The following is a 17873-nucleotide window of genomic DNA, read 5'->3' on the forward strand; positions in this document are numbered from 1 at the left end:
CTGTTGAAGCCGAGGTGCTCAAGCCTATTGGATCATCTCGCATGCCTTTTCGCACCTCTTTGTATGCCGATGATGCTGTAATCTTCATCAACCCGGATCCTTCTGAAATTGCATCCATCAAGCAACTGCTCCAACTCTTTGGCAATGCGACCGGCTTACACACAAATTTTGAAAAGAGTTCTTTCACACCCATCTGTTGTGAGGGCCTGAATTTGTCGTTGATTATGGGTGCCTCAATGGGTGCCTGTAAAAAATTCCCTTGCAAGTACCTAGGAATGCCGCTTTCTGACTCCAGACTGAAGATGGTTGATTATGAGGAATATATAGACAAAATACTATCCAAAGTTCGTTGTTGGAAGCTTGGACTCATGGGCCTGGACGGGCGGCTTATGCTTGTCAAGCAGGTCCTGTCTGCGATGGTGGTTTTCCAGATGATTGCCCTGGCGCAACCGATTTGGTTACATAAACTTATTGACAAAATAAGAAGGGGCTTTCTTTGGGAGTGCAAGGGGGTTGCCGTTGGGGGCAAATGCTTGGTGAGCTGGAAGCTTGTGTGTCGGCCAAAGATGTATGGGGGACTTGGGATCTCCAACCTGCAAGCTCAAGGCATGGCACTCCGCCTTCGCTGGCTTTGGCAATCCTGGAACGAGCCGGACAAGCCATGGGCATGCCTACCTATGACAGTGGACAAGAAACTTAACGACCTCTTCAATGCATCTGTCAAGTTCGTTCTCGGAAATGGGGAAAGGATTAAGTTCTGGTATGAGCCTTGGCTGAATGGGGTTTCCTTGAGTTGTGCAGCGCCGGACCTATTTGCTTGCTGCACTCGCAAAAACCTCACGGTGTCCCAAGCCCTACAAGATGGCCGTTGGATCAGACACCTGCGTCGCCCTCTTACGCCAGCAGCTATTATCCAATACACAAAGCTCTGGGAGGCGGTTGCTGATGTGCACTTGCTGCTGGGAACTCCCGACTCAGTGATCTGGAGATGGACGCCGAATGGCGCCTACTCTTCGGCCACTGCATATGCCGTGCAGTTCGAGGGGTGTACTCACCTCGCCGGTCAGCGACACATATGGGCGGCTGATGCTCCGCTAAAATGCAGAATTTTCGCTTGGCTTGCGATCCTAGGAAAATGTCTTACAGCGGATAACCTGCAGAAAAGAGGATGGCCGCACGACCCAATTTGTTCTCTCTGCCGGGCGGCGGACGAGTGTGTTGATCACCTCCTAGCACGCTGCTCCTACACCCAAGCTCTATGGAGTCTGATGCTCAACCGCTGCAACCTCCCCACCACTCTTGCGCCGACGGCGGCGACAACCAGCCTTGCTGACTGGTGGGAGTCCAACGTGGTGAACGCTAACCTGACCAACTCAAAGGGCTGGGGCGGTCTGGTAGTGGCAATCTGGTGGTTCACGTGGTGCGAGAGGAATGCCCGGATTTTCCAAAGCAAGGCGTCCACCGTCAGTGCGGTCTTCAACTTGATGATTGATGAATTTAGGATATGGAACCAGGCTGGGCGTCATAGGTTTCAGCTGTTTTTGGACAGACCTCGAGAGCCAGACTGAATTATGTGCTGATATATGTTGCTGGGTTGCCGGCTGTTGGCATAGTTGATGTATAGCGGCCTGCTCCGACCACATACTTGTAACACCTTTCCTCTTATAAATGTAATAGAAAAGCTGCTCCGACAGCGTTTCGTCAAAAAAAAAAAAAAAAAGTACTTCAAGTTGAGGTGCACGACTGGTATCCCATGGCTAAAATTTGAGGCGGATGCAATGCCTAATCTCTTGAAGCTCAAGCTAGTTTTCAATGCCATCCCACCAATGGACCAACCTCTCTTTTTTACTTCGGGCCAGCTACGACACAAAGTACGACATGAACATGGTACTGCAGTAATTAGCATCGAGCATATGCCAGGACTCAAAGAGATCTCTGCACAATTTAAGGGTGCAGTTTCTGATCTAGAGTATGCCTCGAGGACCTTCATCAGTAATCATCCAAGCAATCCCACAATCAACATGCAGTTGGTGGGTTGTAGTTCCAATGTTGACGGAAGCAGAAAACGGAAACAACAACCGGATAGCACTCTGAAGGATGAATACGCCAAGAGATTAGATATACCAGCTGATAAAAGGTAACAATTTTCCTTGTAAAAACAAAGAAATAAGCCCTGCTTTACTTCGGCTTGGATTCCTCAATTAACCTGACTCCATGTTCTAACTAAGCTAAATGATTGTTGAAATCAGGATTGCAACGTCGCTGGAGTTTTCTTCAAGTCTGGATGATCTGCCTATGTCTGTGTCCCAATTTTTTGACTATCCAGCTTTTTCTATCTGTCAACCTGTGGAGTCTTCTTCGAGGCTGGATGATGCAGGTATATCTGTAATCAACTTGTGCTGATAGAGAAGTTTTGCCTTTGAAGTTACTGCACCAAAGAAGATGTCTTAACCTGCCATTATTTTTCCAGAAATTACACCAAGCGGCAGTGATGAGGGGCGGGAACACATGTTCGACAAGGTGGTCAACCCAAGCGACGTGGGGAAGCTGAACCGGCTGGTGGTGCCGAAGCACTTTGCAGAGAAGTACTTCCCTCTAGATGCGGCGGCGAACGATAAGGGCATGCTGCTCAGCTTCGAGGATCGTGGGGGCAAGCTCTGGCGGTTCCGCTACTCCTACTGGAACAGCAGCCAGAGCTACGTCATGACCAAGGGGTGGAGCCGCTTTGTCAAGGAGAAGAAACTCAACGCAGGGGACACCGTTTCCTTCTGCCGGGGCGCCACCGAGGCCACGCGGGATCGCCTCTTCATCGACTGGAAGTGCCGGGCCGTAGTCCATGATTCGTTGCCAAAGGTAGACAGGCCGTCGAGGGCGGTCCAGAAGCGGGTGCGGCAGTTCGGAGTCAATCTCGACACCCAGCAGCCCCAAGGTGGCGAGTTAACCCACGATGCCAATGCCGGTGCAGCTGGAGTGGAGTCCTCAGCTGCTGCCTCATCGCCGTCGTCCTCCCAGACAGAAGCACATTCCTCCTTGGATCTCGGTCTGTGAATGCGTGCCCAAGGAAAGTTCAACAGCACAATTCCTTCAGTTTGTCATCTTTATTTTCTTCTCCACCTTTTGTGGTTCTGTCTGTTATAACATTGATTGATATAGGCCAGCATTTAAGCTTCTGTTTAGGCCATTCAAATTCTTGGTGTTGGTTTCAGAATTAGTAGATAGAGAGAGAATGAAATTAGGCGAATTAAACAAATCCTTCATGGATTTGTTTGGATTCAGTTGAAATTCCTTCATCTTCAGACTTTGCCACTATCGCAGACTTCGCAGTAGCTGGCTCGCTATTTTTCTGCGTTGTTCTTTTCTATTTCCAGTTATTAGTGTCTGTCTGCGAACTTGTGTTAATAGACAAGTTTGGTCATCAAGTTAATTAAGAAAGTTACTTTACTTCACCAACGAAGACGCAGCAACTGACCGTCATTTCTACAGAAACTTGAGCAAGACTGAATGCTATCTTCGCTAATGTACATCCCAGACATGGCGAATCATATTCCTCAATGGGCAAAGTCAAATGGAGGCTAGCCAAGGTACTACCAGGTTACGGGGGCTTGTTTCTGTTTATTGTGTGGGGTACTTGTACGTACCTCGTAGTACTCACTCCGTTCCTAATTAAGTACTCCCTCTGTTCTGTATTTACATGTTTATCCCGGATCCAAAATACACAGGCAAGCGATACACACTGAAATTGGAATCGGTCGCCGACGGGGCGGAGAGGCATGGCGGGCCTCCAGTAGACCGCAGCTGCTCGCCCGCGCACAGATTGTCAGCAGCAGATCAAGCTTCAGGTCTCCAGCAGATCGCCCGTGTAGCTTGGCCCAGTTTGTCTTCGTTTTGGGTCGCTGGCTCATCGGCGCCGCCCCCAGATCGAGCTCACCATCGGAAAATCTGCAAAAAAGGAGGGTGGGGAAAGTGAACGTGCGCGAGAGACCGGGGAACGTGCACGGGAGAGCCCTCTCCGACCGGGGGTACTTTTGGAAAGTGTGGAAATTGTTTGAACTGCGAAATTTTGTACCAAATTCTCTTAAACGGCTTATAAAACGGAACAGAGGGAGTACAAGATGTTTTAGATAATTTTATATATGGATTGAAGTGGGTCAACAACTAAACATACGCATTATATGTGCGAATCAGAAAATGCTAAAACATCTTATATTTATGAAGGAACAGAGGTAGTAGTAGATTAGCTCAACCCACGCCGAAATCTGCTACACTCAACTAATTGTTCTTGGCATGTAGTACTATTCAAGTTATTAGGTGGCAGCTAGCTATGTGTGGGAGTGAAATAAACATATACTACCTCAACTTAGTATAAAATGCTTTTTTGATAGTGTTAGAAAACGTCTTATATTAAGTTACAGAGAGAGTATCTCACTTGCCGTCATACGGTAACCTCTTTTACCAGGGCCAGGGTGGCTGCCGCCGCGTCTTCCCTCTTACTCTGTGACTAGCCTCCATCTCCTCTCCAATCGCTTGCACGCGACCCCCTCCCAAAAAGTGTGACAAGATTCTCTTAGGCTTGCCAACTTGTGGCTCTCATTTTGAAAAACTAACCTTAAACAAGTTTGACAATATTGTATAGCAAAGCGTGGCATTGCTAGGCCTAGAACTTTGAATAGGTAGAATAGTCAACGAAAACCAATAAAAAATAATACTCCTTTTGTTTCTTCTGCACCGAAATCACTAGTTAGAAAGGGTACCCTTACAAAGTTCACCCATCCAACTTTTCTTAACACAGTACAAACACAGACGCTCATATGTACGCACATACACTCACCAATATGAACGCACACACGCAACTCTATCGCTATGAGCACATCCGAGAGACTAATCCGACACATCACCTTGAGATTGGCGAAGTTGCCACAGATGCCTTCGTAGTTGACGGGAACGCCGCCTTCCACTGAACGCACATCACCGGAAGGCCAAATAAATTTAGGACAATACATGCACTAGTGTCAAGTCAAGGACTTGAACCTTGGTGGGCTGGAGAACCTTGGTGGGCTGGAGATACCACTGTCCTCCTAATCATCCAACCATAGGTTTATTCGCACCTTTTTGGTTTGACAAATGACGCACTGCATGCGCGCCACTTGTCACAACATAGGAGTTCCTTTTTTTTGTCATACATTCATTTTTTTAAAACATTTTATTTCTTGAATTGTGCATCCAAATACCGATCAATTTTCACTGTTGGATTTCGTGCTTCAATACATTTGAAACTAGATCCCATGTTAGGGGGTTTCAATTATCTTTTCTCATGAAAAACCCGAAAAAAGAATAAAAACAAGTACAAAAAAATTGAGAAAAAAAATAAAATGATGAAAACAAAAAAATGTTCCCACAAAACGAAACAAAACACCAAAGAAAAACGGAAGAAAAAAAAACTAAGCCCGGAAGCACACTTGCGAATTTTCACTTTTTTTTGAAGCACACACTATGCTTTTTCTTCATAGACTGAAGCAAATTTGTAAAAGCACATTTTTCCCGAGAAACACGGCTGTTCTTCTCGCGGAAGCAAATTTGTGCTTCTCATAGTAGCACTTTTTTTTTCCTGAGAAGCATAGTTATGTTTCTCATAGAAACAAATGTGTGCTTCCACACGAGGCAAATCTAAGCTTCTTCTAGAAGCACAATATTTTTTTCTCCAAAACCTAGAAAACTAGGCGAAGACTGAAAAGCAAAAAGCAAAAAACCCCAAAAAACCTAACTAAACCCCGAAAAAGCATCATAAAAGAGAAAGTCCAAAGCGAGCATCCAAACATGCAACGTATGCGATGGCGGATGCATCACTTGACGCACTCCCATGCCATAAAAAATAACCCTTGAGGTCGTCCACAAGGCGTAACCTAATCAGTGCCTATTGTGCGAGCTAACCAAACTGATGCTCACGCACCTGCTCTCACTTGCACGGTTTTTCGGTTTGCTAGGTTGATTGGTTAAGTTAAAAAAAATATTAATCTAAAAAGTTGAACAATTTGAAAAAAATGAATTTGGAAGAAAAACTGAAAACAGAACAAGTTTGTGAATTTGATAAATTTTCGTAAATATAGAAAAAAATTCACACAATTGCAAATTTTTTTACATTTTTTAAACCACAAATTTGAGAATACTTAATGAATTTTAAAATTAACACACTTCCGATTACAAAAAGTTCATGGAATTTCAAAGCTTAAAAATTTAGAAAATCTCCATTATTTCCGAAAATACACAAAATGGAAAGAAACTCATGAAATTTGAAATAGAAAAATGAAAACCATAAAGAAACATAAGGAAAAACGAAAATGGGAAACAAAAAAAGGCATAGCGAAGGACCAACGGGGTAGGGTGTGGAGAGCAACGCATGCGGTCGAAGGTGCCGCCCAGGGTAGGGGGGAGGGTGACACATAACTCGGCTAAGCGGAATACCTACCCGCGATGAACATCACATGCGAAGTCAACAAGAATACTGAACTGAACAGGATCCACACAGATACGTCCTTACCTTTGTCCATTTCCTCTGTCCCTCCCGCCTACGATTTGGTCTTGAAGGAAAAAGTCCCTTGATACCATTTTTCTTTTGTTAGCTGGACAAAGCAGAATTAATTTGAGCATATATGAAAATGATCGTGAGATCAAAGCAGTGCTTCATGTAAGAGGTTACGAGTCAAAGGGCATCACATATGTCTATTTGCAGTGGTTTCAAAATTCTTTGAATATGTTGTTTTATTACAAAGAGAAAAAAGCTCCATGTTTTTTCTTTTGAGAGGTGAAAAAGCTCCATGCGAAGGGCTTCAAAATGTTGATACAAAATTCGAGAGGCCCACTTAAGACGGGTGCTGGAGAAGTAGAACGTGAGGCCTTTTTTTTTAGCCAAATTGGCAGTCTGCTACTATTTCTGAAAGAAAAAAATAGTCCAGCGACCACAGCCGTCTCCCCCATCTCTGCAGCAGGGGTCAGCGCCGGCGGCGGCGGCAGCGGCGCATCACCGCTGGCTCCAGCCCGCTCCTCCTGATCAGTACGCACGCTCAATGTCCACAAGCGTGGCCGCCTGCGCAGGCTGCTCCATGCACCTTCGGCATCTCCTCCGTCGTCGGAATCTCCTCAGTCAGCGCCTATGTAGCTCAACTCTCCCGGAAAGGCCCGGAGCACGCTGGGCTCCCGAAGCTCCTGGAGTACTTCATCATCCTTGGACGACTGGTTCATGTGCTCTGCAATTTAGGTATTTTTTTAGTGATTGAATTTTATCACTAGTTAAGCAGCTAACCTTGCACTGGAATTTCCAACATGCTAGACAGATTCAGAGAGGGGGCCGCCCCCTTGCGTGCATACCAGGCTCAGACTGTCGCGAGCGGCGGTGCTCAATGCCAAGTCTGTGCACTACAGTGTTCAATTCCATTCTGAGTGAGTGCGAATTGGCATGCTAGCTGCAGGAAGCAGGCGCGGGGAGGAAGTGAAAACTGAAAAGCTTCCGGCACTGTCAGAAGCTTCACCATTTCCAACCACCGCCACATAGGTTACGGCAGGCCAGTAAGCTACAAACTAGCACCAAGATGTTATCTCTCAAAAGCTTCATTCCGTTAGCCTTAGGATTGTCTTCTATGAAGATTTTTCGATGTCTGATATTTAGGAACCGAGGTGGTATTTCTTTTTATGTGCATTATATTTCTGCGATGTTTCCGGGTGTGAGAGATAGATAACTCCAAAATTTCACCAAACAAGATGCGGTAGCTGGCCATTATTTTTCTAGCAGTTGGACCAAGACGTAGGCAGATTAGTTCAAGAGTCATTTTCCTTAATTTTGTTTTCAAATTGGTTGTATATACTAGCTCTGCATAATTATATAGCTCAGTGGGGAATATGCGTCATGCACGGCAAATAAACAAGACGGTAGCAGGTAGTTTATTTAATTATTAATGTGTGGGAACTTGTAGGAACATGAGTGGAAATTTCCTGCTACGAAAAAAATTAAAGCCATGTGTACTGTCCATAGCCCCGTAAATTACTACGCATGCTGACCACTAGTTCGACTGTTCTGAAACAAGCAAGTGTGTTAGTCCAAACATCTCTCTCCATCTGCACTGCTTTTTATACATGTCAAGTTGTCTCCTTTGCTTAATTTGATTTGACTGACTTCGTCCTGCGGGGTTGGTGAGTTCCCACGTCTATTAGGTTATGGTTTGAGCTAATTATTGTACCTGTGATGACAGCTATCTCCAAGTACTAGCTAACTCTGAACAGCAGCTCGTTGGTTGGTTTCTGAGCATCATGGCCTAATTCTTCCATGTCTTCCTCTTCTACCTCTGGAAAACCTCGATGGCGGTTCCAGGAGTTGCATGGGGTATATCTGAATGTGCTTTCCTTGATGATTTGGAGTATATTCCTCACCAAAAGAAGCTGAACAAACAGAAAAAGTCACTGTCCTAAAATTGCTGCAGATGCTGAAGCTGGCCCTTCGAATCATGTCCTTTCTCACTGTCCTAAGTTTTTAGCTATGTAAATGCATACTCACTCATTCCTGCAATATAACTTTATCCTAACATGGATCGCGGTCCTACTAATAATAAACTAAGATCGACTTGGAAATCGAGTGGGTTCTAATTAAGAAACTCGTCGATCGATGTACCCTTTTGTTCACTCTAAGAGTATTTTCAGTAGATGGTGCAAATTTGAAGATGTAAATTAGGAGAGGTAAAATTTACATTATCAAGAAGTGCAATTTACATCTTCAAAAGAGAGGCCACTCCAACAGATGATATATATTGGTGATGTAAAAGTGCAACCCCAATAGATGATACGAAGTGGAGATGTAAAGACTAGAAACTTCAACTATTACTTCATTTGAAACATATTTCAAAGATAGTTCTAAATTAAAAACATAAATTAAACGACTACACAACCATCAAACTAGTCGTCCTCCTCCGAGGCATCTAGTACTCCTCGTGATCCTCCTCCGATGACTCGACAGGGATCACCATCGATGGTCGGCCTCGTCCTCCTCCTTGTTACTACAAGTTCACCCACAAGTTCTACCTCTGCTGCCACCTTGGTTTGAGCATCAGGCTGGTGGCTAGTGGCTACCGCCACCTGATTAAAATACATACCAAGTTCAGGTAGCTATCAACATGCATTACAATAGGTACCACGTATAGTACGCATCTACAAAGGTGTTCCACCCACATTATTAAATTAGAGACATCTACCAGCTGCCATTACCCCACACGGACCATTGCCGAACGAACATACTTTACATCACAAAGGTCGAAAAGTAGAGTGGACCTGTCCTTATCATTGCCAAAGCTGGTCTTCCTCCATTCTCCGCACACCCTTTCCTGCCTCCGTCTCCCCAACCTCATCCTTTCAATTTCTCCGGCGAGGGCGCCACCTCTACTAGGTTGTGGCCCTGTAACTGCAGCCATCCTCTTCGTCAAGCGACGCCCGGCGCCGTTTCTCTAGCAGGGAAAGGGACAAAGGTAAGACATGAAGATGGTGATGGAGACTAATCCTCTGTTTTGTAGTGCTAGATTCGTATTGTACCATAAATATAATTAGGTGCAGGGCTATCGCAAAATTTTCTGACGCCATTTTCCTGCGATGCTTGCTGCTAAATGCTAGTGCACAAAAAACCTCTCTCTTTGACACCACCTATAGATAAAGTTTTCAGTATTTCCACGCACGGCTAATGAACAGCATTAGGCCCTGCTTGGATTGGCGTTTCAGCTCGTTTTTGGCTGGTTTAGAATACGGATCTCCTCCCGTCATTTTAATTTGAGGCCGAAATCAAGAGGCGACCAATAATTTACACCTGTAAGATAAATACAGGTGTAAAAACTTACACCCAATCCAAGCAGGGCCTTAGTTCATCATGGATTAGGAGTAACCCCTTGTCACTTCCACTGATCAGGGAGTCATGTCCAACACAAAGATGGCGGACGGTGACCAACACAGTGAGAAAATTGCTGCCCTGGAGAAGGCGTTGCTCGATGAGAGCGTGGATCCAATCGATCTACCTTTCTCTCTACTCAAGTCCATCACAGGGAATTTCTGTGAAGCTCAAGAAATTGGCAGGGGCGGGTATGGAGCAGTCTACAAGGTAACATAGGCAGACCCTCCGTCCTGAATTGACGAGAGCTAACATGATTCATGTGAGCTGCAGGGAGTGCTTCCAAGTGGTCGCATTATTGCCGTGAAGAAGCTCTTCGAGAGGTTTGAGATCCTGGACAAGAATTTTGAGAGTGAGGTCGCATGTCTTGTTGGGGTAAAGCACAAGAACACATTGAGATTCCTCGGGTACTGCTCTGAGACACAGCTCGTGGTAATGCCATACGACGGGAAGCTTGTATGTGCAGAAGAACGGCAGAGGCTGCTCTGCTTCGAGTACATATGCAAAGGGAGCATTGCTGACTATCTCTCCGGTACAATCAGATCATTCTTATAGCCCTCTTTTAATTTGTACTATACGACTATACAGCTTGCTTTGTAGCACCTGTCTAACTTTAATCTATAGTCATTTATTGTTTGCCGATCTTGTGAGCTTTGTTAATTCTTTTCAGAACTAAATGGTAGTTCTGAGCTATGTTCTTGTACCACTCAAATATATGGGGACTGAATTGCAGAAAACATCGACATTGAAGGCTAGAATTGTAGGAAAACCACAATTCTACAGTTGTGTGCCAAAAACAACTAATTTTGAGGCATTTTTTTTGCCAAAAAAAAAACTAGTTGACGGCTTAGACCGTTCTGAGCATGATTATGATAGATGGGTCCCACAAATGTGACGTGGCATAACAGTTCAAGTTAGACATCGTTAGATGAGGGATTTTTGGATTACAAAAAAGTCCCTGTAGTTTAGCAATCAAGCCCAAGCAGATCGGCATAGCAGCAGCACGCCGGCCATGAAGTCTCGTCGCCAGTGAGGAGGCGCACCATCGAAGGAACAAGTTGCCACAGATGGGCCGCAGCAGCAGTGGGTCAATGACCCGTCTGGCTCGTCCGACGGGCCGGGCTCGATGGTCGTGTGCCAGGTGACATGGGCGGCCCCGGGGTCGTGCGTCAGTGGATAGGGACGTCGCCTGGTCGTGCGCCTGTGGACAGGGGTGACCCCGTGGTCATGCGCCAACAGACAGAGGCGGCCCCGGGGTCGTGCGTCAGTGGATAGGGACGTCGCCTGGTCGTGCGCCTGTGGACAGGGGTGACCCCGTGGTCATGCGCCAACAGACAGAGGCGGCCCCGGGGTCGTGCGTCAGTGGATAGGGATGTCGCCTGGTCGTGCGCCTGTGGACAGGGGTGACCCCGTGGTCATGCGCCAACAGACAGAGGTGGCCCCGGGGTCGTGCGCCCGCGGGCACGGGCGGCCCTGGGATCGTACGCCGGCGGACACGGGCGGCCCATCTACCATGATGCAGGTGGGGCGGCGCCGGAGAGGGACGGGCGTGGGGCGACACCGGAGAAGGACGGGCATGGGGCGACGCTAGGGAGGGACCCGCTGCTGAAGTGGGCATCACCGGGGAGGGACGGGCGTGGGGCGGCGCACGGACGAACCCGCTGCTGAATTGCGCATCTCCGGGAGGGCAGGCATGGGGCGGCGCCAAGAAGGAACCCACTGCTGAAGTGCGCATCTGCGATGGCGCCGGGCGGCCGACCTCCACCTCCACGCTGCCATTGATTCCGGTAGCCGGATATGCTTGGCGACGGCGGCGGACCTGGCTTGGAAACGGTAGCGGACCGGGGAGGGAGGGGCGGCGGTGTGAGCAGGCCCTGCCGGCGGCGGCGGGGGGAGTGGATAGGCCGGCTGCGCAGTGAGCAGCATGTCGAGGGGTGTTGGCTGTTTTGTTTTTTCAGGAGTAGTTTTTGGCAAAAAAAAGTCTAACGACGTCTATCCCGAACCGTTACGCTACGTCAAGAAAAGTGGGCTTCACCTATCATAATCGTCAATAAATGTGCCAAAGTAATCAACTAGTGTTTTTTTGCACAAAAAATTAGCCTTAAAATTAGTGGTTTTTGGCACAAAACTGTAAAATTGTGGTTCCTGCAATCATAGCCTTCAATGCCGATATTTCCGCAATTCACTTAATATATGCGCTCTTCCATCTGGCCATATTTTGATTCCCAGTCCTATCTTTGCCTTAAAGTGAAGATTGCACCGACATGTATGTCATGAAGACATAAGTGCTACTCCCTCCGTTCCTAAATACTTGTCTTTCTAGGCATTTTAACAAGTGACTACATACGGAGTAAAATGAGTGAATCTACACTCTAAAATATGTCTACATACATCTGTATGTGTTAGTCATTTGAAATGTCTAGAAAGACAAATATTTAGAAACGGAGGGAGTACTTATTTTGTGCATAGATCTTAATCTATTGACCGAAAGAACATTCCGAGCATCTCCGCCAAGCCAAATATGTTGGCAAGCCTACACCTTCACACCCGAATTCTAAAATAAAGTGGTACTTACTTTGTTGCCAATTGTCGCACCCACATTCTGTCAATGAAATTGCTTCCCAAATTTTCCTTTGAACTTGTTAGTATATTGATTTTGTAAATTGGGCAATCAATCACGAAGGCTTTTTTTTTCCGTTGCTTATCATGTTGCATATAGTACTAACTATTTGTTGTACCATATACTTTCCATAGACGCTTCTTATCAACTTCACTGGACTGCAATAATCAAGGGGATATGTGAGGGTGTACATTATCTTCATCAGCAACGTATTATTCACATGGACCTCAAACCTCAAAATGTATTATTGGATGATAATATGGTGCCCCGAATTGCGGATTTCGGTCTCTCACGACGCTTAAGTGGAAGCCAGAGTCGGGTTATTACTGAAAACAAGCTTGGGACGATGTAGGTTAGCAATTCTATTTGAGAACTTAATTTTTAGCAGTCATCCAATTCTTTTGCACACACTTTATTCACTAATCGGATCGGACAAACTACACAAATATTTATGTAGGGGATATATGGCACCGGAATTCTTAAATCGTGGTGAAATCACCTTCAAGACAGATGTATACAGTTTAGGTGTTATAATCATGGAGATCCTTATGGGACATAAAGAATGCTCCAATGTTGAGAAGGTAATTCTATTATATATGAGGAAGGTTCGAAGAAAAAACATTTTAGATCGCGTGTTTAGCAAAAACCTGAATGTTGTTGAACAAAAATGCAAGACATGTTCATTCACAGTATCTAATTAAAAGTAGATTTTGCAAATGGAAAGATTTAAATGTTGTCTTTGTAGTGATTTCCACCGAAAAAGTGTGACATAAAGATGGTTCTGATTTCTGAAGTCATAATGTGCATTGAAAGATTAATAAAACTTAAATTTATCAAATATTAAATCAATATTGCTACGTGTTTTCATTTTCTTTTCTAAAATGAAGGCCGTTCTTTTTTGTAACTCACTACAGTTGTCAAATTGGCAGGTAGTTGAAAGTTGGACGAACAAGTTTGGGGCATCAAAGAACCAGACATCACTCGAACAAGTAAAAGTATGTGCTGAGATAGGGATTAAATGCACCAACTATGACCCTGGGAACAGGCCTGCTACATGGTTTATCGTCAGTGAATTTGAAAAGATGGTTGAACAGGAAACTTCAAGAAGGTCTGTTACAAGTGATGAAGCTATAACAGAAGGGCAATCTACTGTTCGAGAGCGAGTTATAATCAACACTGTCCTTGAGGAATCTCGCTTACTCACATCATATGATATACCAACTTTGTCTGGTGAGTGTTGCTTGATCCATCTCCCTACCTTGTGTAGCCAGCCCAATGCGGCGGGGTGGTCTAGTGACTGGTAATAGAAATATTTATATAAATTTATTTATTTTGAAGGAAATATATTTTTACTATACTATATATAAGCTATTGGAGAAATTCCAGGGTGGTGCATGGTCCGCCCTGTCCACGCCCCAGCTACACACTTGAATTCTCTTAATATATCTCTTATTCTCTATCACCTCTATCTTGCGTGTGCTTGATTAAGTAGATGACTCGTTGAGTGTTTTGTTGGGCACCATGAGACCACTTGTCACCAAGCCCCTGACATCTGCTAGTTCCTACTCAGGAATTCATTAGCTTGCCTATAAGAGGATCAAGGAAAGGATGCACCTTCGATGTTGAAGAGATATATAAGATCCTACCTTGATGAACTTACAGAGGTGAAGGATCCTCCATTTTCTCACGTGCGTGTAAAGTAATCCTTGATCGTAACACCAATGGGTGGTATGCTCTTAGACATGTGTTTGTGTTACCACAAGGACTCAAAGCATATCCTCACAACCCGCATGAGGAGTATATCCCAACACCAATTACCTTGGATACACAAGTAGCTAGCAGCTAGCTAATGTACATTTGGATCTTAGCGCCACGCACGATCTCTAGCGCAGCAGGTTTGCTGGCTAGTCCACTTCTATACAATCCTGCCTGCTCTTCTAATTAGTTCACTTACTTGATTCATCAAAACTGCTTGTTTCATTAATTTGCTCTTCTTTCGTTGTCAAAAGCTAGGTTAGCTAGATGCTAAAATTTCTACCCTTTGTCGTGGGCGGGTAGCAAAAGTGAAGCGAACTAATTAAATCTTCTTGTTGACACATCATACATATTCAAATTAATGCTTGGCAATTAACAATGTTGTTCGATCTGCAATTGATGTATTCACTGTTGTGTCTGCCTCTACCGTTGATTTGATTTGTACTGATTGCTTGCTTGTGGGAGAGTGTGTGGTGCAGCGGAGAATTTAACGATGAAGGAGCTACTGATTGTTTGTGCTAAAGCTGTGGCGGACGACAAGGCCACCAACATCTCTTGTTCAAGTATCAGTCAGGACATAATTGTAGAGTTGAGGAAAATGGTTTCAGTGTGTGGTGACCCACTCCAGAGGTTGGGAGCCTACATGTTGGAGGCCCTTATTGCCAGGATTTTCTCATCAGGACACTCGGTCTGCAAAGCCTTGGAGTCTGACGCTGAAGACTTCATCTCATACAGGAATCTACTGTTTGAGTCCTGCCCCTACTTGAAGTTTGCTTACCTGTCGGCTACCGGCGCGATTGCAGAGGCTACAAATGGAGAAGATAGGATTCATATCATCGATTTCTCTGTCTGCGATGGGGCTCAGTGGGTAACTCTCCTCCAGGCACTTGCGAGACGTGCTGGTGGTGCACCAGCTGTGAGGATCACAGGAATAGATGACTCAGTACAAGCATACACGCTAGGCAGAAGCAAGCTAGAGCTAGTTGGAAGGAGGCTGTCGCGTATTGCTGGCGCATGCAACGTCCCCTTTGAATTCTGCGCGGTTGCCATCACTGCAAGCCAATTGAAGGCGGGCCACCTGGGTGTCATCCGTGGTGAAGTTGTTGCGGTGAACTTCAACCTGGGGCTGCACAAAATTTCTGATGATGATGAGTCCTCTTTAAGCCAGCGAGACCGGATCCTGAAACTGGCCAGGAGCTTGTCGCCCAGGTTAGTCACCCTTGTGGAGCATGAGCTCAACACCAACGAAGCCACCACTTTCGCAGATAGGTTCGCGGAGACGCTTGACTACTACACCGCTGTCTTCGAGTCCGTTGACTTATCACTCCGGAGGGATGCCAATGAAAGGATCGACATGGAGCAGCACTGCCTCGGAAAGGACATGGTGAACCTCATTGCCTGTGAGGGTGCGGAAAGGGTGGAACGACACGAGCTCTTCGGCCAGTGGAAGGCGCGCCTCATCAAGGCTGGCTTCACACCCTCTCCGCTCAGCTCGCACGTAAATGACACCATCAAGAAGATGCTGCTGAGGTACAGTTGCCACTACCGGTTCGAAGAGAGGGACGGTGTGCTCTACCTCGGATGGAAGGACAGGCCACTGGTGGTTACGTCCGCCTGGCATTGATCTCAATTGATCAGCATGCTTATATATACACTAGTACTATGATGGATGACGTTCGTGGCCGCACGCTGGTACTCATTCGTGTAGTTCTAGGTCGACAATTTAACTATCTAAATATGTATTATATGTGACAAAAAATATATATTTAAAAACTACATCCGTGTAGAAATCTAGTGATATACTTTTCATGACATATAGCACATATTTAATTCCTCAAATCGATGACCTAGAACTACGCGAATGACTTATACACCGAGACGGAGGTAGTACTAATTAATTCGTATTTCCTTCATGGCTGTAATTGTAGACAATTTCAAAAATTTATTATGCTTGGTTGGTACTTGGTATAGGTTACTACTAATAGTACTAGTAGAACGCCCGTACGTTGCCACAGGCCTTTTAAAGAAAATTACCGGTTACATATATATACTTGTGTTGTTACAAAACTTGGTGGATTTTTGGTTCGTTACAACGACATCGTCTTGGGGCTCATGTCTATGATTACTCGGGATGGATTGCGCAAACAAAATGTTGTACAATTTAGTTGCAGTTAGACAAAACACTCCCAAAAGCATAATGGGTTGTTGATATAAGAAAAGAAAAAAAAATAGAGGAGGATACTATTGGGCTTCTCTGATAAGAAAATTATTCATATTTTATCCTTCTGAGATTTTTCAGAGATTTTTCAGAATATTATCCAGACAACACAATTTTAAGGGAGCATCTATGTGCCAGTTATCTGGAAAACAACCCAGTTGAGTCTAATGTACCCCCATTCCCTTTTTTTCATCCACCTTATCAACTTGCCCACCTTCCCCTGCTTAGCCACCTGCCAGTGCCACCCGCGCCGGCGGGTGCGGTTGTGCGCCGCCTGGTCGCCCCCTGCCCTGATCACTACCTTCATCAGCGTCGTCCATCCTTCTAAGCCTGCCATCATATTTGGTACCAGCGACCTTTCACCTAGGCGCACTCGAATCTAATAACCCCTCCCTCTCCTTCGCCGATGATGACCCAATGTTACTATTGCGGTTCATCTTCCTCCTGCTATTGTTGTTTTCGTCGTCCACTCTATCAAACCACCCACCTCACTATGCCTAACCCCCTGCCATTGAGGGAGTCCTGGATTATGGGGTCCTCGGGGAGCCGGCCTGGACATGGGCCGGACTGATGGGCCGTGAAGGTACAAGACCGAAGGCCTTCTCTAGTGTCCGGTTGGGACTCTCTTTGGCGTGGATGGCTAGCTTGGCGTCCGGACATGTAGTTTCCTTCCTCTGTAAACCGACTTTGTACAACCGTAGTCCCCTTCGGTGTCTATATAAACAGGAAGGTTTAGTCCGTAGAGGCATAATCATAATCATACAGGCTAGACGTCTAGGGTTTAGCCATTACGATCTCGAGGTAGATCAACTCTTGTAACCCATATACTCATCAAAGTCAATCAAGCAGGATGTAGGGTATTACCTCCATCAAGAGGGCCCGAACCTGGGTAAAACATCGTGTCCCCTGCCTCCTGTTACCTTTGATCCTTAGACACACAATTCGGGACCCCCTACCAGGGATCTGCCAGTTTTTGACACCGACATTGGTGCTTTCATTGGGAGTTCCACTGTACCGTCGCTAGAAGGCTTGATGGCCCGCCTTGTCATCAAGGATAGCATCACCTCCGGAGGAGCCCTGGTTTCAAGGCAAACCCTCCGTCTTGGCAACTTCATCTTAGGCGCCCATTCGGCCTTTTAAGCCGAAGACATCCCAGCCTGCCACTGAAAACCGTCTCCGCGTTAGCCCGGAGTACTCCGACAAGATGGATCCGGCAGATGTAGCGTCCTTGAACGCACTGCTAGATCGCATCGCCGTCCTAGGGGGCGCAACCGACTATGATCGGATTGGGCTTAAACTCGATCAGAGAGAAATCAAATATCCACCGATCACCCATCAGGTAGCGGTTGTGGAGGAACAAGTGGACA

At 45.8% G+C, this 17873-nt stretch overlaps 1 protein-coding gene and 1 pseudogene across 1 annotated transcript; both read left to right on the top strand.

Moving 5' to 3' along the window:
* Nucleotides 1–3139, top strand: part of LOC119288238 — a 10376-nt pseudogene extending 7237 nt beyond the window's left edge.
* A 6197-nt stretch (nucleotides 3140–9336) lies between these two features.
* LOC119289946 (chitin-inducible gibberellin-responsive protein 2-like) lies at nucleotides 9337–15995 on the top strand. The gene is made up of 7 exons (XM_037569107.1): nucleotides 9337–9503; nucleotides 9935–10123; nucleotides 10187–10445; nucleotides 12668–12881; nucleotides 12991–13114; nucleotides 13463–13763; nucleotides 14768–15995. The coding sequence occupies exons 2-7, from the start codon at nucleotides 9941–9943 to the stop codon at nucleotides 15910–15912; spliced, it is 2226 nt and encodes a 741-aa protein (XP_037425004.1). The 5' UTR covers nucleotides 9337–9503; nucleotides 9935–9940; the 3' UTR covers nucleotides 15913–15995.
* Nucleotides 15996–17873: the final 1878 nt, after the last annotated feature.

Source organism: Triticum dicoccoides, chromosome 4A, assembly GCF_002162155.2.
Source record: "Triticum dicoccoides isolate Atlit2015 ecotype Zavitan chromosome 4A, WEW_v2.0, whole genome shotgun sequence".
NCBI lineage: Eukaryota > Viridiplantae > Streptophyta > Magnoliopsida > Poales > Poaceae > Triticum > Triticum dicoccoides.

Excerpts from the sequence above, each read along its gene's own strand:
- LOC119289946 (XM_037569107.1), top strand. The coding sequence starts at position 9,941 with ATGTCCAACACAAAGATGGCGGACGGTGACCAACACAGTGAGAAAATT. Across the intron at positions 10,124-10,186 it reads GGTATGGAGCAGTCTACAAG|GGAGTGCTTCCAAGTGGTCG; the intron begins GTAACATAGGCA and ends TGTGAGCTGCAG. Across the intron at positions 13,115-13,462 it reads AATGCTCCAATGTTGAGAAG|GTAGTTGAAAGTTGGACGAA; the intron begins GTAATTCTATTA and ends TCAAATTGGCAG.